Genomic DNA, 25729 nt, shown 5'->3' with positions numbered 1-25729 from the left:
CCCTTCCAAGGGCTTTTCCTTACAGCTCTAGGGGGGGTGCCAAAGGCAGCCCAGGGGTGAGGAATGAGGCCTGGGGGGTGGCCGCCTGCAGCCCCCACTGGAATCTGTCCTGCCCCTCCCTTCCAGATTAACCGAAACCTGCTAATTGTGGCTGCCCTCTGCACGCTCCCCTCCCCCACCGCGTATTTCTACCTCCCTTGGCCTCCCCTCCCCTCCCCCTTCCATCCGAATGATAAAGGGCTTGGCCCGCCAGCCCCCGCCTGGCCTCAGGCCCCAGCTCTTCCCCACCACACTACCACACTGCCCCAGTGCCCTGCGCCCACCACCCGGCCGGACCCCTGCCCACGTTGCCTGCTTCCTCTGCATGGGGCCCTGCAGCAACCCCCGCCTGGGGCTCCCCGGGGGGGAGTCGCCCTCCCAGCACCCCCAGAGGAGGAAGAAGAGATACCTGCGGCATGACAAGCCCCCCTACACCTACTTGGCCATGATCGCCCTGGTGATCCAGGCCGCACCCTCCCGCAGGCTGAAGCTGGCCCAGGTGAGAGGATCCCCGCCCGCTCTCCCTCACACTCCGTGATCGGACCTGTCCCCGGAAGCGTCCTCCACCTGGCCCCTGCTCGGAGGCTCAGGCTCCGGCCTCCACCCCGACCTGGCCCTACCCAGCCATGCCAGTGGGGCCGGTCCTGGCCTGGGCACCCAGGGAGAGAGCTAAAGCACTCAGGCAGGCCCCTTCCCGGCGAGGGGGGCCACGCAGAGGCGAGGGGAGGGGCAGCGTGGCCCCCCGCCCACGCGCCCCGGCTCACGGCGCCCGCTGCCCGCCCGATGGTTTCAGATCATCCGTCAGGTCCAGGCCGTGTTCCCCTTCTTCAGGGACGATTACGAGGGCTGGAAAGACTCCATCCGCCACAACCTCTCCTCCAACCGGTGCTTCCGCAAGGTGGGGCAGGGCGAGGGTCGGAGCCTGGGGGCGGGACGCGGGCGGAAATCCTGAGTATCCGGGGTCGTACAGCCCCACCCAAGCCTGCCCCCCTCCTCCACCAGGTGCCCAAAGATCCCGCAAAGCCCCAGGCCAAGGGCAACTTCTGGGCGGTCGACGTGAGCCTGATCCCAGCCGAGGCGCTGCGGCTGCAGAACACGGCCCTGTGCAGGCGCTGGCAGAGCAGGGGCGCCAGGGGAGCCTTCGCCAAGGACCTGGGCCCCTATGTGCTGCATGGCCGGCCCTACCGGCCGCCCAGTCCCCAGCCGCCGCCCCGCGAGGGCTTCAGCATAAAGTCTCTGCTAGGGGACTCCGGGGAGGGGGCGCCGCCGAGCAGCCCAAGTCGGTCAGGCTCAGTTCGCATAGGGGAGGAAGAGGCACCCACTCCAGTCCCCACCTCTGAGAGGCCTCTGTGGCCCGTCTGCCCCCTCCCAGGGTCCCTGAGAGCAGAAGGGGAGACTTCCCAGGGGGGAAACAGCAGGCCCTCTCCCCTCTCCCCTGAACCCAGAGCCTGGCCCCTGCACTTACTGCAGGGTACCCCAGGCCCTGGGGGACTCCCTGGTGGAAGCCACAGGGCCTCGCTTTGGGGGCAGCTACCTACCTCCTACTTGCCCATTTACACTCCCAACGTGGTGATGCCATTTGCCCCACTGCCACCCACCTCCTGCCCCCGGTGCCCCCCCTCAACCAGCACAGGCTATTGGGGGGTGGTCCCTGAAACCCATGGTCCCCCAAGGCTGCTCTGGGATCTAGATGCCCTCTTCCAGGGGGTGCCACCCAACAAAAGCATCTATGATGCGTGGGTTAGCCACCCCCGAGACCTGGCTGCCCCTACCCCAGGCTGGCTACTCTCCTGGTACAGCCTGTGAGGCTCCCAGGGCAGGGGCTGCTTTCCTCTCCCACCCTCTCCTGCCACCCTTAGGCCTGTTGAGGGGAAACTAAGGTATGTGTGGCTCCGCCTTGAGACACGAGGTACCAGCCGTGCTGAGAATCCGCGTGTTTATTGGACACTCCCGAAGAGCTATGGCCCAGCTGGGCACCACCGCAGCCCTGATGGTCAGTCATGCCTCTCTTACCCCGAGAGGCAAGGCTGGAAGGAACAGGGCTGTGCTTGAAGTAGCCCTTCCTGTCCCCTTCCTGGTCCCACCTTCTCCAGCCCTCTGTCCATCTATCCATCCATCCATCCATCACCATCTGTCACTTCCCCTCCCTGGCTCCGGGCTGGGGGAGGGTAGACCTGATGACCACCCCAGCCGCTCCATCCCTAAGTCCTGTCCCCCCTCCACTGTTGCCTGGCAAGGAGGTAGCACCTTTGGGGGGAGGGGACGGAGAATGGAGACCCTACCTGGTTTTGGTGGTGGTAGTGGGGAAGATAAGAGTAAAGGAACAAACGACATTTTAATGCAAGTCTGATGTTTGGTGATGGGGTAGTGAGTCTGGTGGCCACTTGGCCAGGGTCTGCCTCCGCGACTCTGGGATCCCCTGCTGTGCGCGGCGATAACAGCAGATGGTGATAAGCTAAGGGCCTGGGCCGGGGCGGGGGTGGGGGGGGTGGGGGGGGCGGTGGTGTGATCATTACCCCAGGCGGAACACTTCTGGGGGCGGGACAGAAAGGGGTGGACTCTGGGAGTCTGGGGGGCAGCGGGCCCCCAGAGATCAAGGAGGTCGTGGGGGGAATAGGGACTTCGCTGCCTCTGCCGGCAGAGACGCGACCCAGACTCCTCGGGCAGGACTACGAAGGCAGGTCCTCCGGCGGTGCCAGGGCCGAGCTGGAGCCGCTGTCCAGGCCGGGGCTTGGAGGGCTGCCGGGCGAGGGCGTGGCGGTGCAAGGGGTCCCAGAGAGTGGTGTGTCGGTGCTCAGGGAGGAGGGCGTCCCGGAGCGCGGGGCCCTGCGGGGCCTAGCAGGCCCCAGCTCCACTCGCCCCACTCGCTCGGCGAACTTGAGCGAGCACACGGTCTCGCCGAGATCCTCGGGCCGCGTGGAGACCTGCGGGGAGCGGCGCTGGTGGGCGGGCCCGGGTGGGCGGCGCCTGGCATGCAAACGACCCTCCCGCGGGCCGCGGCCGCCTGGCCCCACCTGCAGCAGCAGCACAGCGGTGGCGCCAGGGCCCAGTGCGGGCTGCAGCAGGCGCGTGAGCTGCGAGTCGCGGAAGGGCACGTGTGGCCGGCGAGCCCGCAGAGCGGCCATCACTCCTCCCAGTGCCAGCAGCGAGCGGTTGATGGTCCGAGCCTCCCGCAGACGCTGAGCGCCGTCCCGGTCTTCATGCGACGTGCCGGCCGCCCCTGCCTTCCAGGCGCGCTCGGACCCTGCCAGGTCCACTAGGTGCAGCGTGCCTGCAGGGGCGAGCGAGCCCGGCGTGGAGGGAGGCCCGGTCTCGGGTGCAGCGAAGCCCCCCGCAGGACTCAGACGCCGAGGTACCTGCGGTGCCGGGACCGCTTGATGGGGACGCCGTGCGCAGCGTCAGCGTGACCAGGGCGTGCGAACGAGAGCTGTGCTGGTTCATGGCTGTGGCGGCGGTGGCCCTGTTGCTCCTCCCCAGGTTCAGCATCTGGAGGACGGAGGACAGGGCTGGCCTGCTGCGGCGTCCGCGGCCCAGGTGGGAGTACAGGGCGGGGGCTTGGAGGGCTGCGTGGCCCCACGGGGCACCCTCACCTGGTGCAACGACTCCAGATTGGGCACGTCCCAGTGGGTGAGGCCAGCCACCTGGATCCCCCCTTCGCCTGCTGGGCCCTGCCTCACTGCCAGGCGCTGGGGAGGCCCTGGGGCTAGGAGGTCCCTGGCGAAAAGAGGGAAGGCTCTGTTGGGGGTTCTGAGGGGCGGAGCCAGAAGTTGGGGCCCCGGGCGGGGAGGAGGCACCGTTTGCGGCCCTGACCTGACAGCCTCGTTGTAGATCTCCACCATACTGAGGGTCACGTGGTGCTGTCCCCCTGTTCCCATCTCCCGGAACAGTGACTGCAGCGCCCTAGGAGCTATGCCAGGGTCCTCAGGTGGGCCCTGGGGAGGGGGTGGGGTGCCTCATCGGGCTCACATCCCAGCCACTGGCCCCAGGAGCCACCCAGACTGCCCCCTTTCCCACCTCCATGCTGTAGGTCTTTCCCGTCCCTGTCTGACCGTAGGTGAAAATGCAGACACTGTAGCCTCCGAGGCAGGACAGCACAGCCGACTCCAGCTCCCTGAAGACCTAGGAGTAGGAGGGGTTGGGAGGGGCCCTAAGCCCCAGGACCTGGGGCAAGGTGTGAACAAAACTTGATTCCCCTGGAAGGAGGCTGGCTCTAGGGGAGCACAGTGGAAGAGTGGATCTCCCAACAGACAGGTGAGGCTCCCTGGAGAAGGTGGCATTTGCCAGAATTTGCCAGGCAAAGTAGGGAAGGGACGTGACAGGTAGCAGGAACAGGTGATGCAGAGTATTGATTGACGACTGACTGCTTGGAAGGCTTGGGGGTGTAGCAGGCAAGAGCCCAGACCCTGGGCTTGATGGCCAAGTTCAAACCCTGGGTGTGACTGGAGGCAAGTCACTCATCTTGCCCTCTGTGAGATGAGGGCTGTAGTGGCACCTGTTGTGAGGATTAAGTGAGAATGCAGACCAAGAGGACTAGTGCAGCACTTGGCACATGAAAGATGAACCCAGAGGGTCCCATGTGTGGAGGCTGGTGGGCAACCAGGATCCTGGAAGTCGGGCCCTGGGAGGGTGCAGAGAGGCAGGTGAAGGGGAGATGGAGCTGGGACTTGCGTCCTTTGGCAACTGGACACCAGCAGCAGCCTCTTGAGCAATGACACAGTCGGCCAGCTTTTGTGCCCAGGTGGTGGGTAACCACTGGGCTGTCAGATCTCTTTGAAATTTTGGTTGCCAGCTACAAGGGCAGAATCCAGAATTGCCAGTGAGGTTGCTAGGATTCCATGACTAGAAAGGAGCGTCGGGGGCGCTACTGCAGACAGAGATGGGGAATACAGGTGAGGGAGCCCAGTAACAGCCCTTCGGCTCTTTCAGCCAGAAGTGGAGGACCCTGTCTAGGAAGGCTACCCAGAGGACAGTAGATGAGGGGCCCCTGTTCAGGGCTGCAGTTGGGATGGAGGCTGAAGACAGGGTGGGGGTGGTATGGGGGGTAAATAGAGGTAGGTGGAAAACGGCTGCGGTGCCCCAAAAAGTGAGGAAGGGAGTACCTGCCAGGCACTCTCATCACAGTCTGTCCCCGTGAGGCCAGCACAGGTCTGGGTCTCTGATAGCTCTGCCCCTCGCCTCACCCCCTCCCAGCTCTCAGCCTTGTTTCCTGAGCTCTAGTTGCAAGTTGGTGTGCAGTGAAGATAGTGTGCAGGAAACGAGGCAGCGGGGGGCTGGGGTTGGAAGCTCACCTGTGCCCCCCCACTTCCCTTGCCAACAAAACAAGGAGAGCTACCCACCCTCAGAGCTGACCATCTCTGGACCCTGGGCCAGGGGAGTGGGCAGTCAGTGAAGCCTGCGGGAAGGAGGTCACAGTACTGACCTCACAACAACAACAGCACCCCAGCCATGCTCCACAGCCCCCTGAGTAACCATCACCTCAAACGTGTTCATTTTCCTTCGTTTCCTGGCACAAAGTTACTTTTGAAAATGTTAATCTTCCTGTTTAAGCCATAAAGTCTGTCCCCCCCAGCCTGCAGAGTTTGGTGGGGGGATGCAAAGCGGAAATCCTGGAAAGAAAGTAGGTGCCCAGCTAGCATACCAGTCCTGCCTCCCAGACCCTCCGGCTCCCTCCCCTTCCCTGCTGGAGTCAAGCCGCCCTCTCTCCTGGGAGGGCAGACAGACAGGAGCCTTCTCTGGTCTCCAGGGAACTCTGAGTGACAGCTGACACAGGTGAAAGGGTGGAGCATCACCTCCTCCTGGCTGGCGTGTGGAGGGAAGACCCAGTCCAGGCGGAAGCGACGCTGGTGCCCTCGATAGCAGGTGGTGACAGTGCCACCCGGGCCGGGCTCTAAGCTCACCAAGTTGGAGGGTGTCCCTGGCCTCAGCCGACAGAGCACACGGATGTTTCCTGGGGTGGAGATCAGATCAGGGGGCTGCCTCCCAGATCCTGAAGCATGGAGAGCCCCCATGTCCCCCACCTCTGCTGCCCCAGCCCTTTTCTCCCCAAGCCTGCCATACCCTTGAGCTCCAGCAGCCGCCCTGGGCATCCAGTTGGGGGCCCCTGCTGTGCCTCAAGGAGCTGAGTCCCAGCCCCGCCCGCTGACAGTGCCCCCAGGGCCCACGATACCTGGGGGCACAGAAAGGTGAGGAAGGGGAAGGCAGTGGGAAGAGAGCGAGGGATGGGGTGCTGAGGGCAATATCCACCACGTGGCCCCCAGCTGTGGGGATCCACAACTTTCAGTGGCTTCAGACCCTTGGGGCGTCATTCAGTGGGCCTGGGATGGAGCTCAGGGACCCGAGGAGGACCGTGGGCTTCCTGGCAATCCTGTGAGGGATTCACCGTCATCCCAGTTTGCACAGAACACAGTTGTTCTGGTTCCAGAACCTAAGATTTGCAGTAGACGAGACAAGACCCTGGGGCTGGAAAGGAAGGGAGAGCAGGGGTTCCCCAAGGGAAGGCCAGTGACGAGGCTGCACAGAGAACAAGTGCAAGGGAGGGGAGCGAGTGGTCCTGACCTGGCCCCGGGCTTCGCTCAGCGAACCCTGGCAGCTCTGGGTAAAGGTGCTGACCAGTCCTCGGAGATCCCCACAGCCCTGACGCAAGCTGGCCATGCGAGCACGAAGTCCTGGGGGCAGGAAGGCTGTTGTGAGGGAAAGCCCAGACCCCACAGCCTTCCCGTGAGCTCCGGAGCCCAGCCCTTACCTGCCAGCTGCCCGCGCATCTGCTGCAGCTCCCTCCTGCACTTCTGCTCAGCCTCCTGCTGGAGCTGCCGGAGGGCCCCCCGAAGGCCCTGAAGCTGCACCTCCTGCACCCCTAGCTGCCCCACCCAACCCCAGCCCTGTCACTGAGGAAACAGGCACTTACCAGGCTCTGCCTCAGACACCCCCTCCCCAGAGCCCCAGACTTCCCAGCCCCTGGGACCAGAGCCCACCTGGACTCGGAGAGCTTCTGTGGTGTCCTGGGCCTCTTGAAGCCGGCCCCGGAGCTCCAGCAGTGCCTCTGCCTCCTCCTGTTCCTGCAAGGGGAGTGGGGCAGCTGAAGTGTGGAGCCAGGAGGAAACTCAGGGAGGGGCACTCCAGCTGCGCCATTTTACAGATGAGAAAGTCAAGTCGACAGGGGCTCACAAAGCTGGTCACACACCCGCCTCCCAATCCATGCAGGGCTCCTTTCCCCACGTCTCTCTGCTCTCCTGGAGTCAGTCACTGGGAGAAACCATGGACTGAAAGGAGGGTATTCTCCCAAGGGCATCAGCCTCCTTGAAGGGGCTACCATGCATTTGCCACCCACAGTCCGGGCCTCAGGTCTGAAGGGTCAGAGGGGGCTCCCTGCCTCTGCTCCAGTGAGCACAAAGTCCCGAGGAAGCCCAGGCGGTGTTGCTAGAGACCAGGGTGCAGGAGCCCCGGGCTGCAGGGACAGTGGCAGCTAAGGAGCAGGATACCTGCGGGGCCCTGTTGGGGGGGGCGGGGCCCCAGTGCAGCAGGAGGTCCCGAGTAAGGCTCAGGCTCTGTTTCAGGGCCTTGTTTTCCAGAGTCAGATGCTGAACCCTTTTCTCCGAGTCTGTCGCCCCCTGGGAGAGAAGGAAGCTCTCAAAACTCACCTGGAGGCTGAGACCCTCTCATGTCCCCCTTGTCCAGCCCCCACCCCAGCAGCCTCACCACTCCCACACGCAGCTGGCCCAGCTCCTTCTCCTGCAGTTCCAGCTGCTGCTTCAGCTCTTCCAGCTGGAAAGGAGGAAAGAGCACAGGGTGGAACGCCACCTTCCAGTCCCCTTCCAGACCCCCCGAACCCCCCACTGCCTCCTGGGCCCCTCACCTGTCCAAGGATAAGCTGTCCCAGCCGCTGCCAAGCTCTCTGGTCCTCCTCTAACTGAGGAGGCTGCTGCCCCTGGGCCTCACCCCTTGGTGAAACAGGAGGGCTTTCTTCTTGGGATGGGGATCCTGGGGTGGGGTGGACCCAGTCAGGACAGAAGAGCTCTCTGGCCTGAAGGAAGGGACACCTCACATCTGGCTGCTAGGGTTCTGGTGGGCGTCACTCCCTGGACAAACTCCCTCTTCAACTCACTACTCCTTACGCACCAGCAGGAGTGGGGGGCTGCACCCCTGAGGCTGGCTGCGTCGCCTGGGGCAGGACCTGCCTCCCCCTGGGGCTCCGAATCCATGCCAGGAGGGCCAAGAGCTGACCGGTCACCGTCAACAGTGGGGGAACATCACCAGGCTGGGAAAGAAATAGAAATCCAAGTGGAAAAGGATGGGGGCCGGGTGGAGAAGATACAGGCGTATGGATGGAAATCAGTAGGCCTGAGAACACAGAACAGGTTGCCGTAGAAATCTCAACTCTGCTTACCTTGCTCAGGTCGGCAGAATTCCCGAAGCTCTCTTCCGCCCCCAGCTGGACTGAGAGGAACTCCGCAAGACGCACGAGAGCCTCCTCCAGTGAGACCTCGGCCGGACGGCCCTCCGCTGCCCCACCCGGCCCATCCTCGGACTCCGAGCAGCCTGCGAGGCAGTGGGATGGGTAGGCGTGCTGGGTCACGTGTCGGATGCTAGGCCACTAGCCGGCACCTGCCAGCTCCCTCCCTCCCAATGAGGGCACGGGCACTCCTGCATCTCTCGGACGGCGGCGCTCCCTCGTTGCCCCGGGAGACGCAGCACTCCCGATGCACCAACAGTACCTACCGACCAGGCCGGTCAGCTCGGTCCAGAGCTCTGCGGTGGGCTGGTCGGGGCGGCGGCGACCCCCGGGCTTGCCGCGGGCACTCTAGGGAGGGAGCGGGGGGGAGTCCCTGAGGCGAGGCCAGGCAGCCCGTGGGGCTCCCTGCCTCCGAGAACTGAGCCCGAGGGGCTGGAGCCGGGCTCTCAGCTTCCAACACCAGAGACGGGGTCCTCGGCACGGTCCCTCCCCCGCGTCAGCGCCCCGGGACCTACGCAGCGCCGGCCTGCAAAACCGTTCTCCGGAAGGGGGTCGCCGGCCGAGCTGCGCCCGCCCCCGCTCACCTGGGCGGGGTTCCCAGGGTCGGCGGCCGCCGCGGCCCCGCCATCCCTGCGAAAGAGGCTGTAGAAGATGTAGATGAGCAGCGAGTAGAAGGCGTACATGAGAGCGCGGGGCGGCAGAGGGCCCCGCTTCGCGCCGCCCCGCGTCCCCGCGCCCCAACTCCGCGCCCGACCGCTGCAGAGCCCGTGCGCATGCTCTGGCGGCCGCCCCCTCGGTACGGCCCCGCACCTCCTCTTCCAGAATCCCTACCGGTCCTCTGCGAAGGACCCCTGAGCGGCTGTACCCACTCAGAGCCTTCCGCCCGCAGGTGTCCAACCTTTTTTCCCCTCAAGCCCCTTTCTCGGCCCCTCCCCTCACCGCCGCTTCCACCAAGCGCTCCCCTCTCCGACCCTCCCCTCCCGCCCCTTCCTCCGACCCCTCCCCTCCACCTCCTTCTCGGCCCCTTCCTCCAACCCCTCCCCGCGCCGCCCTCCCCTCCTCTCAATACCCTTCCTCGGCCCCGCCCCCTCCTCAGCCCCTCTCCTTACCGCCCCTTCCTCCAACTCCGCCCTACGTCCTCCTCGGCCCCTTCTTCCAACCCCTCCCCTCAATGCCCCGCTCCTCACCGCAGCTTCCTCCAATCCCTCTCCCCCTCCCCGACCCCTCCCTCCCCACTCCTTCCTCAGCCCCTCCCCTAGAAACCCCTCCTCTCGCCACCCTTTCCTCGGCCCTTCCCCTCATCGCCCCTTCCTCCAACTCCGACCCGCCCCTTCCTCCAACCCCACCTCTCACTGCCCCTCCCCTCACGGCTCCTTCCTCGAGCCCCTTCCCTCCCCCCAAACCAGCGGGCGTGTGCGTCCAGTACCAAGCAGAGACCCCTTCTCCTAGCCCCGCCCACTCTTACAACCCAGTCTAGCTCTCCTCCACGCCCGCGACGCCCCGGCCCCGCCCCCCCTCCGGCCGCTCTAGCCTCCGCTCCTCTCGTTGGTTGGCGCGGGGCCGTCGCACACCCGGCGCGGGAGGCGGAGCGGCAGCCAGAGGGCGGCGCGGTGGGCCTCCGCTCGCCGCTGCGCCGGCGTCGCGCAGCTCAGCGGTCTCTGAGTGCCTGCGCCGTCGCTCTTTCCGGGCCGGGTTCCGAGGACGGCGGCTCCCCGAGCGTGGGGCCCTGCGCCCCTCTCCCCCAGGCCCTGCGCCGACTTGGGTTCCAGGACGCCAGAGCTAACGCCCACCCAGTCCAGGCCCCGCACCGTCTTTTCCCGGCGGATTTAGGTTCTTCTTCCCCAAAGGTTGTGTCCAGTGGCCTCAGGGCTCCTGTGAGTTTCGGATGAGCCCATAACAATATTTAGAAATGGGGTTCTGGAACCTGGGAATCCTGGAGAGACACCCTTAGGGCCCCCTGTCGCCGGCTTCTACGTTCTTCTCCAAAGTTGAGGATCCTTTTCCCGTTCCCTCAGACTCACTACCGCCCGACGTGTCATGGCCCCCAGGCCAGGGCGCGAGTGGAGCTCCGCCCTGTCCCACCTGGCGCTGGGATCAGTGTCTCTGTATGCAGCCCTGAGCACTGCCCAGGTGAGTACACTGGGGCCGGTCAGGGGCATAGCCCACTCCCAAATCCCTAGAGGGTGGTGGGAGGTAAGTGTGGGGGCCCGACTTCTGTGAGACCTTCAGACCCTTCCCTGTTTAAAGGGAGGTCCTGGCCTCTTTTTCCCACATCTCCCTTCCCTGTGTTGACAGGCAAATCGAGGGGCCGCTGCTGGCTTCCTGCTCCAGGCCCTGGCTGCTGCCACCATGCTGGCCCCAGGGCTGGGCACAGATGAAGACTGTCTTGCTGGAGCCTGGGTGGCCACTGTCATTGGCCTGCCCCTCCTGGCCTTCGATTTCCACTGGGTGAATGGGGACTGCTCCTCCGCCAACCTGCTCCTGGGAGGAGGCATGGTCCTGGCAGTGGCTGGTGAGCACCTTGGTGCTGAGGGCCGCTCTGTGGCTGGGCAGGCAGTGGTGCTGGTGGTCGCAGTGACCATCCTCATTGTGGCTGTTTTCACGACCAACACTTATGGAATGTTGGGGGGGGTGATGCTCGGCGCCGCAGGCCTCCTGAGCCGGCTGGAGGAGGACAGACTGCTGCTGCTGCCAAAGGAGGACGTCTGTCGCTGGGCCCTGGCCGGAGGCAGCTGGGCCTACCACCGGGCCCTGCACACACAGCGCCTGCAGTGGGGGTGATGGTTGGGGACAGCAAGGCGAGGCTTCTGCCCTGGCTACCACTTTCCCCTCATGGTCCTGCTCCTAGGGCCTCCTCCTCTAGGGAGAGACTCTCCTTCAACCGAAGCCAGCTTGCTGCAGAGTGACTGGTAAGGGGGCAGAGTCTGGGTACTATCTCCTTCTCTAGCGCAGTGTGAGGACTTGCCTAGACCAAAATGAGGGGGACTGGGTCCCGGGCATGTTTCGGGGCCTGATTCTGGGCGGGCCATAGTTGTGGATCCAGAAAGAGGCTTGGTCTCCAATAAACCTTAGGGATTTAGCAGGAATATGGACTCTGCCTATTCTTGAGTCGGATTGAGAGGGCCTCCAGTGAGCTTCCTAAGGCTCCCAGGGCAGCAACTGGTTTCCCTGAGCAAAGGAAGGCATTGTGCTGGAACCAGCCCTGGGGGCCTCACTCAACTTGGCCTGCCGGCACCTTTGTAAGGAGGACCCCTGGACTGAGAAGATACAGGAGCCCTTGCTCTCCTGGAACACGGTGGAGTTCTGAATATCCTTGCAAGGTCTGGCTGGTGGCCCTATGGGGCAGTGATCTTAACCGGCCGCCGGCTGGGGTGGGGGCAGGGGAGGGCCGCACCACAGCTGTTCCCAGAAATGTACATCCCCTCCCAGGGCTGACTCGACCTCTACCCGTTTGCCCACCGGCCTGTGCAAGGCAAGTCCTGATTTCCTAAGACCCTCGTTTTCCTCAGCGGACGCCTCTTCAGCTCCCAACCCCAGGATTATGAAACGGGATCGGGCAGAGCAGTGGGTTAGATTCCGGGTCCAGAGTCCTCCCTTGGGGAGTCCCTGCACTCGCGTCCTGTGGAAGCACATCTCTTCCCGCACAGGAGGGGAGAGGTGGCCGGCAGTTTCTCGCTCCGGCCAGCCAGGCCAGAGCCCCGCGCACGCTAGCCTGGGCGTCCGGGGACAAAGGCGCAGGCACATCTGGACGTGGGGGTCCAAGGTTGCCCTCCGTTCCGGGGCACCCAAGGCGTGTGGTCCCGGGCCGGACTGGCGGGAAGCACCGCGCTCAGCCCTGACGCCAAGACTATTCGGGCCCCAAAGATCGCCCCTCAGCGGGTCGCCCGGGGCCCCGCCCACCTTATGCAGGGGCGGGCCCTCGTGTGCCCATTGGTTCTGGCCGTCGCGCTGTCTCCCCGAGCGGCCCTCCCATTGGCCTCGCTCCGCTCACGTGACTGAGAGAACAAGGGGGCGTAGGCGGCGGCGGGGTGGGGGAGCGTACAGGGAAAACAAAGATGGCGGCCGCGCCGGGGTCGGTGGCCGCGGCGGCTGCGGGGCGACGCGCGGGCCGAACCCACTGAGGCGGCGGCGCAGGGAGCGGGGCTGCGGGGTCGCGGCGGCGGCGGCGGCGAGAGGGCGGAGGGAGCGCGCGGCGCCCCTAACCTCTAGCCGCGGGAGCGCGCCGGCACCCGCCCGCCGGGCCGGCCGGCCGCGATGTCCGGCGCCGAGGAGGCCGGCGGGGGCGGCCCGGCCGCGGGGCCTGCCGGTGCCGTGCCGGCCGGGGTCGGGGCCGGGGCCGGGGTCGGGGTCGGGGCCGGGGCCGGAGCGTCTGCGGGGCCGGCGGCGGCGCTGGGCGAGGCGGCGGGGCCCGGGATCCCAGACGAGGCGGGCCTGGTCGGCGCCCGGCAGCTGCAGGAGGCGGCGGGCGACTCCGATGCGCCGCCCAAGAAGCGGCTACGGGCGGCCGAGACGGCCGAGGCGGCGGCGGCGGCGGCGGCGGCGGGCAGCGGGAAGCTGGAGGAGCGGCTCTACTCGGTTCTGTGCTGCACGGTCTGCCTGGACCTGCCCAAGGCCTCCGTGTACCAGGTAGGGCCGCCGGCCAGACCCGGCTCGGCTCCAGCCCCGCCGCGGCCGGCCCCCCGGCACCGCGTCTCCTCGGAGGCCAGGCCCGAGCCCTGGGGCCCAGAGGTGGGACTCTGGCGCCTGTTCGGAAGCTCCTCATTCTCGTCCTCTGGGAACTTTCCTGTTTCCTGCTCTGAACCTCCTTTTTTTCTCGTTGTGACTGCCCTTATTTCCTGATGGGAATCTCCTGTCTCCCACTTGGACGCCCCTTTTCTTTCCAGGTTCCCCTGTTGCCCCTTTCTCAGCACTCCTCAGCCCAACCTCAAGCTGACCCCAGAGAAAGCTGGCGACAGATGCCCGTGCTCCTCCCCACTTCTGAGCCTGCTCCGCGCAGCCCTGAGCTCCCTGGGCTCCGGGGGTCCCTGGTCTTTGCTCTTCCTCAAGTGTTTCTTCTCAGTTCTTTTGCAGACACCCCCCCCCCCAAACCTGTCCTCATGCTCGTCCCGTATCCCTTTACCCTTTGGTGTGGAAGAATTCCCTTCCCTTGTCACTTCTTTTTGGAAGAAAGTTGAGAAGGGAGGGGCTCACCTCTTTGCCCTCCCCCACCCCTTCCTCTCATTCCTGGTCTGGATGAACTGCTCACATCAAGCCCCACAGCCTGGGTCTTTTCTCCAGTCCCAGCCCCCGCCCCCGCCCAATCCAGTGCTTTCTGGACGTGCTGTGCCTCAGGCTGGGCTCCTACCACATCCCACCTCACCCACATCAGGTCTGGCTTCCTAGGCTACCGGTGCTCCAGGAGGTCTGTCCTCTTCCCTTCTGTCTGAAGAGCCAGCCTGGTGGCCGGACTCAAGAGTCCTTAACCCGCTCAGGGCTGCCAGAGAGGGTACTTAGCCCAGGGGGTCTCACTCGTGCACCCCGTAGCAGCAGGGTCACACTCTGGTCCCAGGGTCACTGCGCAGCGTTCTGCTTTCTCCGTTGTGTGTCTCTCTGCACGTCAACCCCCATCTCTGATTACCCCCACACCCCCAGCCCCTTTGAGGAATGAAACAGGTACCCTGTCACCTTTCTTTGCATTTACAGGAGCTGGATATGGCCGATGGGCCTTGTCCCCCTGCTTATGCTCAGAGTGAGGGCTGTGGTGCGAGGGCCATTTTTGTAGTAAACAGGGCAGGCTATGCTGAATTGCCGTTTCCCCAACCTCTGGATCTCCAAATCCTTCCCGCTCTGGCATGAGTTTCCTTTGGAGGATCCCAGTGTGCCTGGGTGACGGAGGGAGAAGAGGCATTGGTGGGGAAGTGGGTTGAGTTCCTTGGGGAGAGGACACTGCCTTTCAACCCACCCTCCTGGGCTTTGGGAAGCTCCTGGCCGGAGGCCCTAGCTCAGGAGTACCACAGGCCTCCTGGCCCAGTGCAAATTGGGGTAGCGCTTCTCATAACTGCCTCAGCCTTGGGAGTGCACCTCAGGACTTGTCCTTTCTCTGGCCTCTTTGGCTTGCCCACGACCTTTTGATCCTCCCAAAAGCACTCTTCCTTCCTTGGGCCTTGAGTGAGAGTCTAGGAAGCCAAGCCAATGGTGGGGGGGTCCCAGGGGGATTAAGGGGTTCCTCATCTCTGTTCGTGTGAGTGGGCTGGAGATGGACCTGGCATGAAAACCGGCCATGTGGTACCAGCTCTGGGTCCACTCAGCACAGAGAGCTGCATTTCTGCTTCTGGCCGGAGCCCCTGGTGACTGGGCCTCTGAGCTTGGCTGCTTCAAACCGGTCCGCACCGTGCTGGTAGCTGAGCTCTGGGCCGGCAGGAGGCAGGTGGCTGAGCAGCTCTGATGGGGAATGAAGGCTCTGGGCCACCTGGCCGGTGGCCTTCCCTATGGCCTAGTGGACTCTGCTCAGTGGCTTCCCTGGGAACGGGCCCGCTGAGTGAGGAGAGCCCACCAATGCTGAGCTGTGGGTTTTGGTACAAGCCCTCTGCCCCACCTTCATTCTTCCCAAGTGACACCCGGGCCTTGGCAGGGAGTTGATTCCCTCTCATCTCTAGAGGCTGGGAGAAAGCTTTAGAGCATGTGATCAGTGGGAGAGCCCTTGGCCCTAAAAGGGTTGGCTGGAACCCTGCCACGGGTCAGAACTCGCTTTGGCTGCTGGAAGACCTGCCGTGTGATGGGGGCCCATGGGGCATGGATGCACAGCCGTGCCCACCCTGGAGCCTGGGGTGTGAGGTGCCCGAGGGAAGGCTTCTTGGTGGCTCCTTGCTGTGTGCAGTGGTCCGCATTACCCTCACAGCCACCCTGCATGGGGACATTTATTGGGGGGGGGGATCGAGATGGGCCCGGAGGCCCACCCCATTGCCTGGTTGGCATCAGAGCTGGGTTTGCTCTCAGGATGATTTGGTCAAGGACAGCACAGGTTCCACATGAGCTGCCTTGAAATGAGGACGCAGAGCTCTGTGTGCCCCTGGTTGGGGCCCACTGCTCGCCAACGCTTCTGGGCCTGGGCTCAGCCCCTCCGCTTCTGCTGGCCTTCTTTGGTGAGTCACGTTGACGGGCTGTCTCTGGTGGACCTGCTTCAGGCATGTGGTATGTTTTGCTCTCTGTTCCTATAGGTAACGTTTTGCCTGACCCCACCAGGATACGTGGTTCGGGGCAAGCGCCGGCAGTGCTCCGCATCTGAGGGCTGTTTCAGATGGTACCCAGTTCTGGGGTGAGGAGAAGAGCCAGTGACCGTGCTGAGCCCTGCACGCTGTGCCTGGTACTGGGGCCGCAGGAGCATCTCCATGGGCCTCTGGATGCGGCTGGGTACGCAGTAACTCGAGAGCTTGCTCTCCGGCTACCAGCCCCTGCCTCTGCGCCTCTGGGGAAGCCTGGGTGGTGGTGAGAGCAGACACGGGCTGCACGGTTAGGCTTGGTCGCCTGCTCCCTGATCTGAGCCCCACAGTGTCGGCTCTGCCGTGGGTCCAGTACATCACACCACCTGGGTCGGGATTCTTGCTCTGGTGTCAGACCAGGGCCCTCCTGCAAATGGTTCTCGCCGTGACCTGCGTTAGGTCAGGTCAGGTCAGGTCAGGGCTGGGCTACAACTGGTGTGGCAGGTGCTGGCTTTGATGTTCTCCGTGTGGGTGTTCGGTGTATTCTTGGAGACTGGCCTGACAAGGTGTGCAGGCACCTTCTAGGGTCCTGGGTGGGCACGGCAGCGGGCAACCAGCTAGGGGTAGGAGGGCCGGGGATGCAGCAGTGACGTGCACATAGGAGCTCTGTGTTGGAGCCGGCAACGGGCAGCTGTGCTGGCACCTGCTCTGAATGCAGCCCTGTGGCCCCAGGGCGATGTGAGCTGGGTCCTCTGCCTTCTTTGGGGGAAACACAGCCTCAGTGGGTGGTGCCTGGATCGTTGCAGCCGCAGCCTGATCCCTGACCCCATCTGGGACTCTCCTCCAGCCCTTCACACAAGGTGGACCTGGCCCTGACCCCGCTCGTGTCAGCTGAGGCCCTGAGCCGCAGACCAACATCTGGAGGGAGGGGCCGCAGAGCTCTCCCACCCCGACTTGGTTCTCAGCCAGGAAGGCTCCTGTGACCCCCACTGGGGTGGAGGAGTAGGCAGGGGGTCTTCGTCACAGTATGTGGTACCAACTGGCCTCTGGCTCCTGTGCCCACTGCTCCTGCCTCAGACCTGAGCCCCGCCCCTTCAGCCCATTGCTCTCCTGCCCCTGCTGCCTGGGTGCTCTCTCCTGTCCCTGCCCCTGCCCACTCCTGCTCCTCGTGGGCCCCACTGAGGCAGCACCCCTGCACCGAAGTCGTCTCCTTTCCCTGCTACAGGACGCCTGTCCCATCCCACCTGCCTGGGCACTTGACACCATCTGTCCTGTGGGAGGATTGAGGGTGTCCTGCTGCGCTTCCTGTCCCCGCCAGGACTCGGCTCAGCCCACTTGGCTTGGTTAGCTCGTTGGCAGCCATGTGGGTAAAAGGCCCAGGAAGCAGGGGTGGCTCCACCTCTGCTTGCGTCCTGGCCAATGTGGGTGCCCGCCTTGGGGAGCTTCCAAGTGCGCCGACTTGGCATCTGTCGACCTGCCTGGTGCTGCAGACTCTGTTCAAGGTGATGTTTAAGGAATCTCCAATGGGGCTGCCCACCCACATGGCCTGGGACCCTCTTCCCCAGCTCCAAGACTATGACTGGCTCATGCTTTGAGAAAAAAGCTTTGAAAATATATCTGCTTAGCTATCCAAGACAAGGGCAGAGGGAAGAGCACGCTTCTGGTCTCTGACTAGATGCGAAATTGTGCTTTTTGTAGTGGTGGTTTGTCACTTGAGTTACCTTTTGATCCAGGCAGCACCTGGGCTCTGAGCAAGAGCCTGGCTGCAGGTTTGACGGCCCCCACCCAAGTCCCCGAGTCTCGGGGTGCTGTGACATCAGGAACTGCTGGCCCAGAACTTCAAACCCAAAACCTGGTGGAAGGTTGCAGTCCTGGCTTCCCCTGAGACACTTGCGTGTCTCAGACCCTGCATGGTCCCTTCCGGGCCCCTTGATGGAAGAGGTCAAGGAAACCTCAGGCCGAGTGTGCAGGGGTGTGTGGGGTGCCGTGAGGCCCTGCTGGGCCTGGTGAAGGGGGGCCTCCAGCTGGGCCGAGGGGCACTTTGGGGGTGGGTACCCTCCGCTGTGCTTTGGAGATGGGGCTGCTCACATGAGTCTGGGTGCTGAGCCTTCCTTTAGTGGTAAAGAGCGGAGTTGGGGGGCACCCCAGGGTTTGAGGGGACTGTGGACTCCAGGCCTAAAAGGCCTACTGATTGAGGATTTTCTAAGACCTGCTTTTGTCCCAAGGCCCAGGGGCCAGGGCTCCTCCTCAAGAGTCCGGACAGTTCCTTCAGCTCCCCCAGGGGGAAGCTGGTTCAGATAGAGGCCCCAGCCTGCATGGCCTGGGTGCACTGGGCAGGCGGGGGGAGGGGCTGCTGGGCAATGTCCTAGGGGCAGGGACAAATGCCCACTTTTGGGCCATTGCAGAGGGGCTTGGGCTGGGGCACAACTTGGTGGGGTTGGGGAACCCAGGGTTGAGAGAGGGAGAGGGGGTTTTGCTGAAATCACAGGCTTGTGCCTGGAGTCCTTCCTGAGGCTTCCGGGCAGGGGCTGCATGAGGGGCTAGCTGGGTTCTGCTGGGTGATGAGTGTGGTGCCAGGCATTAGTTCTCTGGGCACTGTGTGTCGCACTTGTGGTCCTATCCTACCTCTTCAGTGCGTAATAAGGCCAGTCCTGTCCCTGTTGCCTTTTTTTTTTTTTCAGCTGCACTGTGTGGCATGCAGAATCTTAGTTCCCCGACCAGGGTTCGAACCCGTGCTCCCTGCAGTAGAAGCGCGGAGTCTTAACCACTGGACTTGTTGTCTTTTTTTTTTTTTTTTTTTTTAATTTGGTTGGGCTGGGTCTTGGTTGTGGCAGGTGTGTCCTTAGTTGTGGTTTGTGGGCTCCTTAGTTGTGGCTCGCCGGCTCCTTAGTTGAAGCACGTGGGCTCCTTAGTTGCAGCTCAGTCTCCTTTGCTGTGGCATGCGAACTCTTAGTTGCAGCATGCATGTGGGATCTAGTTCCCTGACCCAGGCTCCCTGCGTTGGGAGCGCGGAGTCTTATCCACTGTGCTGTCAGGGAAGTACCTCCCCGCCCCCTGTTGTCTTTTGTGCCTGAGAAAATTGAGGCCCAGAAAAGGATGTGACCAGCCTCAGAGCATACTGCTGGTGACCTGTGGGTTCTGGCCAGCATCTGTCCTGGGAGGGCCTGGGAGGCCCTACAAGTTCCTGCATCGTGGAGCCCCCTCCGTAGCCCTCCCTGTCTCTAGGGTCTTCCTGGCAGGTGGTGGGAAGGCAGCCCATCCTGGGCACTGCAGGAACTGCTCCTTGGAAGTGCCCAAGCTCTCTGGGGCTTGGCCCTGGCACGTAGCGTGGGGCACTCTGACTGCCCTGGCTTGTGCTGTCTGTCAGAGGCTTGGCGTATGGCCAACGCTGTGCTGAGCCCTCTGGGGCCCAGCTTCTGGATGGGCAAAATGGGGCAGGTACAGTCCAGCCCGACCACCGCAGAGGCCCTGGGCCAGGCCTGCGTGCAGAGTTGGGTCTTGCTCTGGAGGCCGAGGGGGAGCCTGGCTGGTGGGGAGGGCTCTGGAGCACGGTGACTCTCCTGCTGTGGACAGACTGCCTGGGCTGGGTAGGTGCTGGGGCCAAGGCTGGCCACCTGGGTCCACCGAGAGAGCGTACCTTGGGCAGCCGGTAAGGGACTAGCCACGTGTGGACGTTGGCTTGTCCCTTGGCAGGCCGGCAGCACTTGGGGCGTCTTGCTGGTTAGCCGCATTCCGATTCAGAGCTGAGCTGTTAGGGCTGGAGGGGCAGTGCCCCCGCCTCCCCAGAGCCCAACAGAGGGCAGGTGCCCTAGTACCTGAGCCTGTGTTGGGTCTGGAGGCTCCGGGGGTGTGGGGTGGGGACTGGCCCTGGAGGCTGGGAACTCCTGCGGCCCCCAGGTTCTGAGGAAAGGCCTGCCAGGGGGGTGCGCAGGTCACACCCTCTGCTCCAGAGCAGTGGGCTTTCAGGGCAGCGCTGGGAGTGAGCAGTCACACAGTTGGCAGCCTCGGGTCCCTCAGGACGTCCCAGGACTCCATCCCGAGTCTCGCCTGCAGGCCCACGCCCTGGCTGGGCCACCAGAGACAGGAGAAGCCAGCTGAGTTGGGCCCAGCAGTGGCTGTTGCTCTCTGATGAGGCCGCGGGCCCTGCCTTGGGGCATGTAGAACTAGAGCTGGCCACACTGTAGTGTGGGGTCCCCAGGCCTTCCTGGCTTCTTCCCTGGGGTGCTAGGCAGCGGCTGGGACTTCAGCAAGCCCAGTGCTGCCTTGTCTGGCCTCACTTCCGGGGGCCCTGCAGCTTCTTCCTCCCGTGACTGAGTGCTTCCTCTCTGCCTTCTAGAAGCCATAGCGATCCTCTCCCTGGGCCTGTGGCACGGTGAAGCCAGGCCCTCTTGGGCTCAGGCCCTTGGCGGGGCTTTGAGAACACATGTGACCTGGGCTCTTGGTCTGGGCTTCATACAGGGTGGCAGCAGCCTATGGTGCCATGTCCCCCCACCCTCTCCACTCATCGCGTCTCTGGCTTCTCCGCTGACCCCGGGCAGTGGACGGGGCAGACTGCTTTTCCTCCCTGGCCGCTCTCGGGACCAGCCTCGCTCCACAACCCCCAGCCAGGCTGTGTGTCCAGAGCAGTGCTGGCCGGCCCTTGCCAGTCCCCTCCTTGTCTCGCACATCTTAACTTTTGACCTGACTTAGAAATTAAGATGTGAGTGCAGCCGATCTAGGGTGTTTGTGTGGACCTGGATCCTGACTGGGGCCTTTGTCCCCGGCCCCACCACTGGTCCTCAGCACATAGGTCCCATCACTCACTGGACCCCAAGCACGACCCGCAGGCGCTAAGAGTTCACTCAGCCTCTTGCAGCCCTCAGCTCAGGGTGCACGGACCCCTGGTGTTTACCGAGGACCCCATCGTGTGCAGGCGTGGCTTGGCAGTGGCCATGTGAGTCCCTCTACCACACTGGATCCCAGTTGCAAAAGGGTCCTGGGCCCCAAGGAAGCCTGTGGAAGCACTGCCTGCCCACTTGCCCTCAGCCACTGGGCGTCTCCCAATGGAGATAGGTGCCCTCGGCGGGGGGGCCCACACTCCCACCAGTGTTCCCCGGGCTCCAAGACTGCCGTGTCTGCCCTGGAGGACACAGCTTGTCTACTCTTGCTTGTCTACACAGCTTGTCTACTCTGGTTCCCGCGTGGGCCTCTCCTCCCCCAACCCCGTGAGCCCCTGCAGGCCCAGGCCCATAGCCTGCCACGTGTCTCAAGGGCACCAAGTGGGTGCTCAGGAGGTGTGTGGAGCCAGTGAGAGAGCCGAGGTAGCTGAGCCGGCAGCCCACTGTCCACACGCCAGGACCCCCGGCAGGGAGGGGCAGGTCGCCGACGGTGTCGTCTGTTCCTTGGATCCACAGGCTCAGCCAGGGGGGGGCCTGGCTCCTAGGCCCAAAGCCAGCAACGCTCCTGCGGGTGCACGCTGCCCACGTGCCCTGTCCTGGGCCAAGTGGGCCTCCCCGCCCACCACGACTCTGTGCCACCGGTCCTTGGGAAGGTCCCCTCCAGGTAGCCAGCCCCACTGGGCGGGTGGCAGCTGCCTGCTCACCTTTGCGGGCCCAGGAGGCTAGAGTGGCGGGGCCAGGCTGAGGGTGCAGCTGCCTCGGCATGGGCAGCTGGCCGAGAGCCCGCGTTCCGTGGGCGTCCCTGAATCAGGCCCTGTGGTGGACTTTGGGGACAGTCTCCAGCCCCTGGATGGGAAAAGCCCCCGTGTGGCCCACCCAGTGCCCGCCGGTGGGCCACCACAGTGAAGAGCCCGAACCTCTGCTGCCAATGAGGGCCACCTCGAGACCCGCCCTCTCCATGGGGACCCTGCTGGCTGCGTGCACAGGGCTCCGGGAGGACAGCCTGGCCCTCCCTCGGGAGTGGGAGTGGCAGCCTGTGCTTGTTGGGCAGCAGCCTGCCCGCGGCCCCTGCACCGCAGCCCCTGGGAGGGGCCGGCAGTGAGGCGGGCGCGCGTCTGCGCGGCCCTGCAGGTCCGTGAGCTTCATCTCCCTTTCCTTCTCCGCAGTGTACTAATGGGCACTTGATGTGCGCTGGCTGTTTTATCCACCTACTAGCAGATGCCCGGCTGAAGGAGGAGCAAGCCACGTGCCCCAACTGTCGTTGTGAGATCAGTAAGAGCCTCTGCTGCCGCAACCTGGCCGTGGAGAAGGCCGTGAGCGAGCTGCCCTCTGAGTGTGGCTTCTGCCTGTGCCAGTTCCCCCGCTCCCTCCTGGAGAGGCACCAGAAAGAGGAGTGCCAGGACAGGTAAGCACCTGGGCCGCCTGGCCTGCCTGCAAGGGGCTTGGCTCCACACACGCCACCCGGTGGCGACCTCACAGGGCCGGGTTAGTGCAAAGCTGCTCAGGTCCCAGGCCGTGGAGGGGGCGGGCGGGAGGCTTCACAGACTCGGGGGCTTAGATCTGCAACTGGAAGCGTCTGAACGTTATCCTGGCCCTCCAGGGTTCCTTGTGGCTGTGTGGTGGCTTCTTCCTTAGAGACTGTCCGTGGTGTCCCCGGACCAGGAAAGTGTGGCCAGCACAGGGGCTCTGGGAGCACAGCGTGATGGTGCCACTAGCACCCCAATCCCCCCCTCCAGGGGGCCAGGCTGCCAAGCCTCCCCTGGAGTGAAGCCACGCGGGGCCCAGGACCGTTGTGGAGAGAGGCCCCATGGCAGTGGGTGCAGGGGGCGTGCACACGCACAGCTCACACATGCCCTGCTCCTTCTCAGGCTCTCACGCACTCTGACCCCTTCCTGAGGGCCGGCACGTGGGGAACATGTCCTTCAGGGAGCAGTCTGTGTGAGCAGGGCTGGTTGGAGGCCCACTGGCACAGCCACCTTCCACGGGGCGCGGGTGTGACCGCAGGGCTCACCTCCTCCCCAGGGTGACGCAGTGCAAGTACAAGCGTATCGGCTGCCCATGGCACGGCCCTTTCCACGAGCTGACAGTGCACGAGGCCGCGTGTGCCCACCCAACCAAGACGGGCAATGAGCTGATGGAGATCCTGGACGAGATGGACCAGAGCCACCGCAAGGAGATGCAGCTCTACAACAGCATCTTTAGCCTGCTCAGCTTCGAGAAGATCGGCTACACAGGTGAGGCGCCCTGCTGCCTGCTGCATGCCACACAGGCTGGGGGTGGGGCCGGCGGCCGGGAGCCGGGGGAGCCATGGGGTCTGGGCAGTGGCACGGGCTGCACCAGATGGCCAGGCTCTGGACAAGCTCCTGGTGAATGGGAGGACATCTAAGGGAGAAGAGGGGCTGGAGGCTGAGCCGGGGAGGGGCCGGGCAGGACCCTGGGGGCACCTGCATGGCTCTCACAGAGGCCCTTCCCACCTGTCCTCCCCACCCCGGCCCTGCTACCCCAGCAAAGTGGTGTCCTCACCGTGTGGGGCTGCACAACCTTGGGACAGTTGGGGTCTAACCGGAAGGTGGGCGTGTCTTGGGGGGTTCTGGGAGCTGAGGGCCTGCCCTGCGGAGCCAGGGGCAAGAAGAGCACTCGTCATGGCAGGTCCTACCTGCAGGCGGTTACTGCAGTGGCCACGGGCCTCCTGAGGCCAGCGAGAAGATGGTCAGGGCCGGGGCTCCAGAACGAGCTGAGGGTGCCCGACTCAAACTGCTGGGAGTGGATGCCCAGGGATGGGCAGGCTGGACTGCGCCCAGGCCCACTGGATCTCTCGGGCTCTCCTGGCCGCCGCCACTGCCTTTGGACACTCTGGGGAGCAGAGCCTGGTCTAGACACAGAGAATAGCGAGAAGCCCCTGCTGTCGCTGGAGCTGCCGGGGGTACTCTGGCCCTATGCTGCCCGGCCCACACCAGGCGGCCGGCTCTGAGCGCCAAGGGCAGTCACGGGCAGCCAGTCAGACTGTGCCGCCTGGACCGGGCCTGGCTATAGGTGGGGGCCTGCGGAGGCCGGGGTCTCAGCACGAGAAGACCGCGGCCGCTGGGCAGTCGTAGCCTCAGCTGCCCCGGTGGGCACTGTGTCACAAACAGTCCAGGCCAGGCCTGGAGAGTCTGGGTGGACCGAGGCGTCGTGACTGCAGCCGTGGCCGGGCAGGGAGGACTGGCCGCCTCTGTGGAGGGACTCGCCAGCCATGGGCCACGGGCTCTGCCGAGAGAACTGTGTGACGGCAGTCGCCCACTGACCGACGGGCCCTTCGGCTGGCCGGCAGAGCCCAGCTCCAGCCACGCAATGGCACTCTGCCTCGAGGCCCAACACACCAGCCCGGCCGCCGGCTTTTCTGGCAGCTCTGTATCGGAACCAATAAAGTACACTTGTTCACAGAACTGCATCCTGTCTGTGTGTCTGCTTACCCCGGCCCCCTGGGCGGGGCCTCTCCCTCTGCTGGGCCCTGGGGAAGGGTGAGGAGGGAGGCCTCACCTGACCTGGGGGTCAGGCGGGGCTGGCCGTTCACCTCTCGCAGCCTCTGGACTCTGCCGCTAACGCGTGTCACTTCTGTTCGTAGTTGTTTCCCCAAAGCTTGCGTGCGCCTCCGTTTGCCATAATTGCGTTTGATTTGCCTTGTGACAAGTAGAGCCCGCTGTGTCCTGGTAAGTTGCCTTCCTCCCTGGCCGAGCCCGTGTCCCCGGCCGGCTGGGAAGGCGCTGCCCCTGGCCCTGCCTGCTCTGACCGCCGGCTCCCCGGCCTGTCTGTCTCCACAGAGGTCCAGTTCCGGCCGTACCGCACGGATGACTTCATCACGCGCCTGTACTACGAGACGCCGCGGTTCACGGTGCTGAACCAGACGTGGGTCCTAAAGGCGCGCGTGAACGACTCGGAGCGCAACCCCAACCTGTCGTGCAAGCGCACGCTGTCCTTCCAGCTCCTCCTCAAGAGCAAGGTGACGGCGCCCCTGGAGTGCTCTTTCCTGCTGCTCAAGGGCCCGTACGACGACGTGAAGATCAGCCCTGTCATCTACCACTTTGTCTTCACCAACGAGAGCAACGAGACGGACTACGTGCCGCTGCCCATCGTCGACTCCGTGGAGTGCAACAAGCTGCTGGCTGCCAAGAACATCAACCTGCGGCTCTTCCTGTTCCAAATACAGAAGTAGGCAGCCCCGTGGCACTGCCCATGCCTGCCCGGCAGCGGCCTCACGGCGCCATCGCCCATCTCAGCCAAGGAGAAGGAACAGAAGCGAACACTGGGACGTCTGCATGCGTGTGCGAAGGTGGGAGCGCCCCCCTCGCCCTCTGCCCCACCTCCCCTGTCCCGGGCGCTGGAGGCCGGGCCACCGCAGAGGAGACGCTGCTCCGGGACCCAAGGGGCGCGGCGCAGCACGGCAGCCTGGCCCCGGCCCCTACCGCGCAGCGGGCCACACGCCTGCTCTGGGCCACACATGGGGCTGCGCACGGCCCCTGGGCCGGGCTCGGGGGCGCTGACCTCAGACGGCATATTTGATTGCAATTAAAAAGGCACCCTTGTTTCCTACTTTCTGTTTTGTTCGAGGGGAAGGCGTGGCTGTAATTGGACAGAATGGGGTCTTCGGTTTGGCCAAGGGTCAGAGCCCGCCCATCCCTGTGACTGCACCTTCACGTGCCCCGCCCCAGGAGAGACTTGGAGTTGCTGCCCCCTCTGTCACAGGCCTGGGCAGGGGAACGGGCGGGGTCGGGGCTCCCACTAGCCCAGCACATCCCAGCCCCAGCTGCTCCAGGGAGGCAGGACTTGGCCGCCAGGGCTCAGCGACTTTTCGGAATGCAGGGTGATTTTCTGTCTCTTCCCAGGGAACCAATTAACCCCTTGACAAGGCTCTTGTACAAGTTATGCAAATTTAGCAAGAGAGAGTCTATCTTCTGTATTCAGCCTTAAGGACTCAGTGTCCCCAGGCTGTGAGGAGAGTTCTGGGGTCTGCCTGCGGTGAGCAATCCTGGCTGTGTGAGGGTCTGAGTGGTCCAGCTGCCCCCATGCTGCTCTCAGGGACCAGCTGCTGGCCCTGCATCCAGGGCTCTGCATGGAAGTCAGCGCTGGGCAGTGTGGTTTCTCGCCTGAGGGAGGTGGGCCCCCCGAGGTCCTGCAGTCCTGCCCCAGAGCTGCGGTGGGCAGGCCCA

At 64.3% G+C, this 25729-nt stretch overlaps 3 protein-coding genes across 13 annotated transcripts; 2 read left to right on the top strand and 1 right to left on the bottom strand.

Moving 5' to 3' along the window:
• Positions 1 to 229: 229 nt before the first annotated feature.
• On the top strand, positions 230 to 1845 carry FOXH1 (forkhead box H1; the record flags this gene model as incomplete). The annotated part of the gene is made up of 3 exons (XM_082859057.1): positions 230 to 538; positions 833 to 937; positions 1042 to 1845. 3 exons carry the CDS (start codon positions 230 to 232, stop codon positions 1843 to 1845), a joined length of 1218 nt encoding a protein of 405 aa, XP_082715183.1.
• Positions 1846 to 2683: 838 nt separating this feature from the next.
• KIFC2 (kinesin family member C2) lies at positions 2684 to 9171 on the bottom strand (the record flags this gene model as incomplete). Of its 9 annotated transcripts, none has more annotated exons than XM_082858927.1 (18): positions 2684 to 2963; positions 3054 to 3310; positions 3396 to 3525; positions 3630 to 3753; positions 3850 to 3971; positions 4054 to 4158; positions 5829 to 5986; positions 6097 to 6205; positions 6595 to 6704; positions 6782 to 6896; positions 7011 to 7088; positions 7518 to 7646; positions 7735 to 7800; positions 7892 to 8016; positions 8155 to 8293; positions 8423 to 8574; positions 8746 to 8836; positions 9073 to 9171. In XM_082858927.1, 18 exons carry the CDS (start codon positions 9169 to 9171, stop codon positions 2709 to 2711), a joined length of 2364 nt encoding a protein of 787 aa, XP_082715053.1. In that variant the 3' UTR covers positions 2684 to 2708. The 9 variants fall into 9 exon arrangements, with proteins under 9 accessions (XP_082715053.1, XP_082715050.1, XP_082715051.1 ...); XM_082858924.1 differs by having other exon boundaries at positions 5829 to 6025; positions 8755 to 8836; XM_082858925.1 differs by having other exon boundaries at positions 8755 to 8836.
• Positions 9172 to 10163: 992 nt separating this feature from the next.
• LOC309974213 (zinc finger TRAF-type-containing protein 1) lies at positions 10164 to 25099 on the top strand (the record flags this gene model as incomplete). 3 transcript variants are annotated; one of them, XM_082858683.1, is made up of 4 exons in its annotated part: positions 12743 to 13114; positions 21710 to 21948; positions 22566 to 22777; positions 24344 to 25099. In XM_082858683.1, 4 exons carry the CDS (start codon positions 12743 to 12745, stop codon positions 24733 to 24735), a joined length of 1215 nt encoding a protein of 404 aa, XP_082714809.1. In that variant the 3' UTR covers positions 24736 to 25099. The 3 variants fall into 3 exon arrangements, with proteins under 3 accessions (XP_082714811.1, XP_082714810.1, XP_082714809.1); XM_082858685.1 differs by lacking the exons at positions 12743 to 13114; positions 21710 to 21948; positions 22566 to 22777; positions 24344 to 25099 and adding exons at positions 10164 to 10318; positions 10504 to 10618; positions 10784 to 11565; XM_082858684.1 differs by lacking the exons at positions 12743 to 13114; positions 21710 to 21948; positions 22566 to 22777; positions 24344 to 25099 and adding exons at positions 10164 to 10362; positions 10504 to 10618; positions 10784 to 11565.
• Between the last annotated feature and the right edge of the window lie 630 nt (positions 25100 to 25729).

The sequence above is a fragment of the Leucopleurus acutus genome (genome assembly GCF_964270905.1).
Source record: "Leucopleurus acutus genome assembly, chromosome: 17".
NCBI lineage: Eukaryota > Metazoa > Chordata > Mammalia > Artiodactyla > Delphinidae > Leucopleurus > Leucopleurus acutus.
This window is presented reverse-complemented; position numbering and strand designations above follow the sequence as displayed.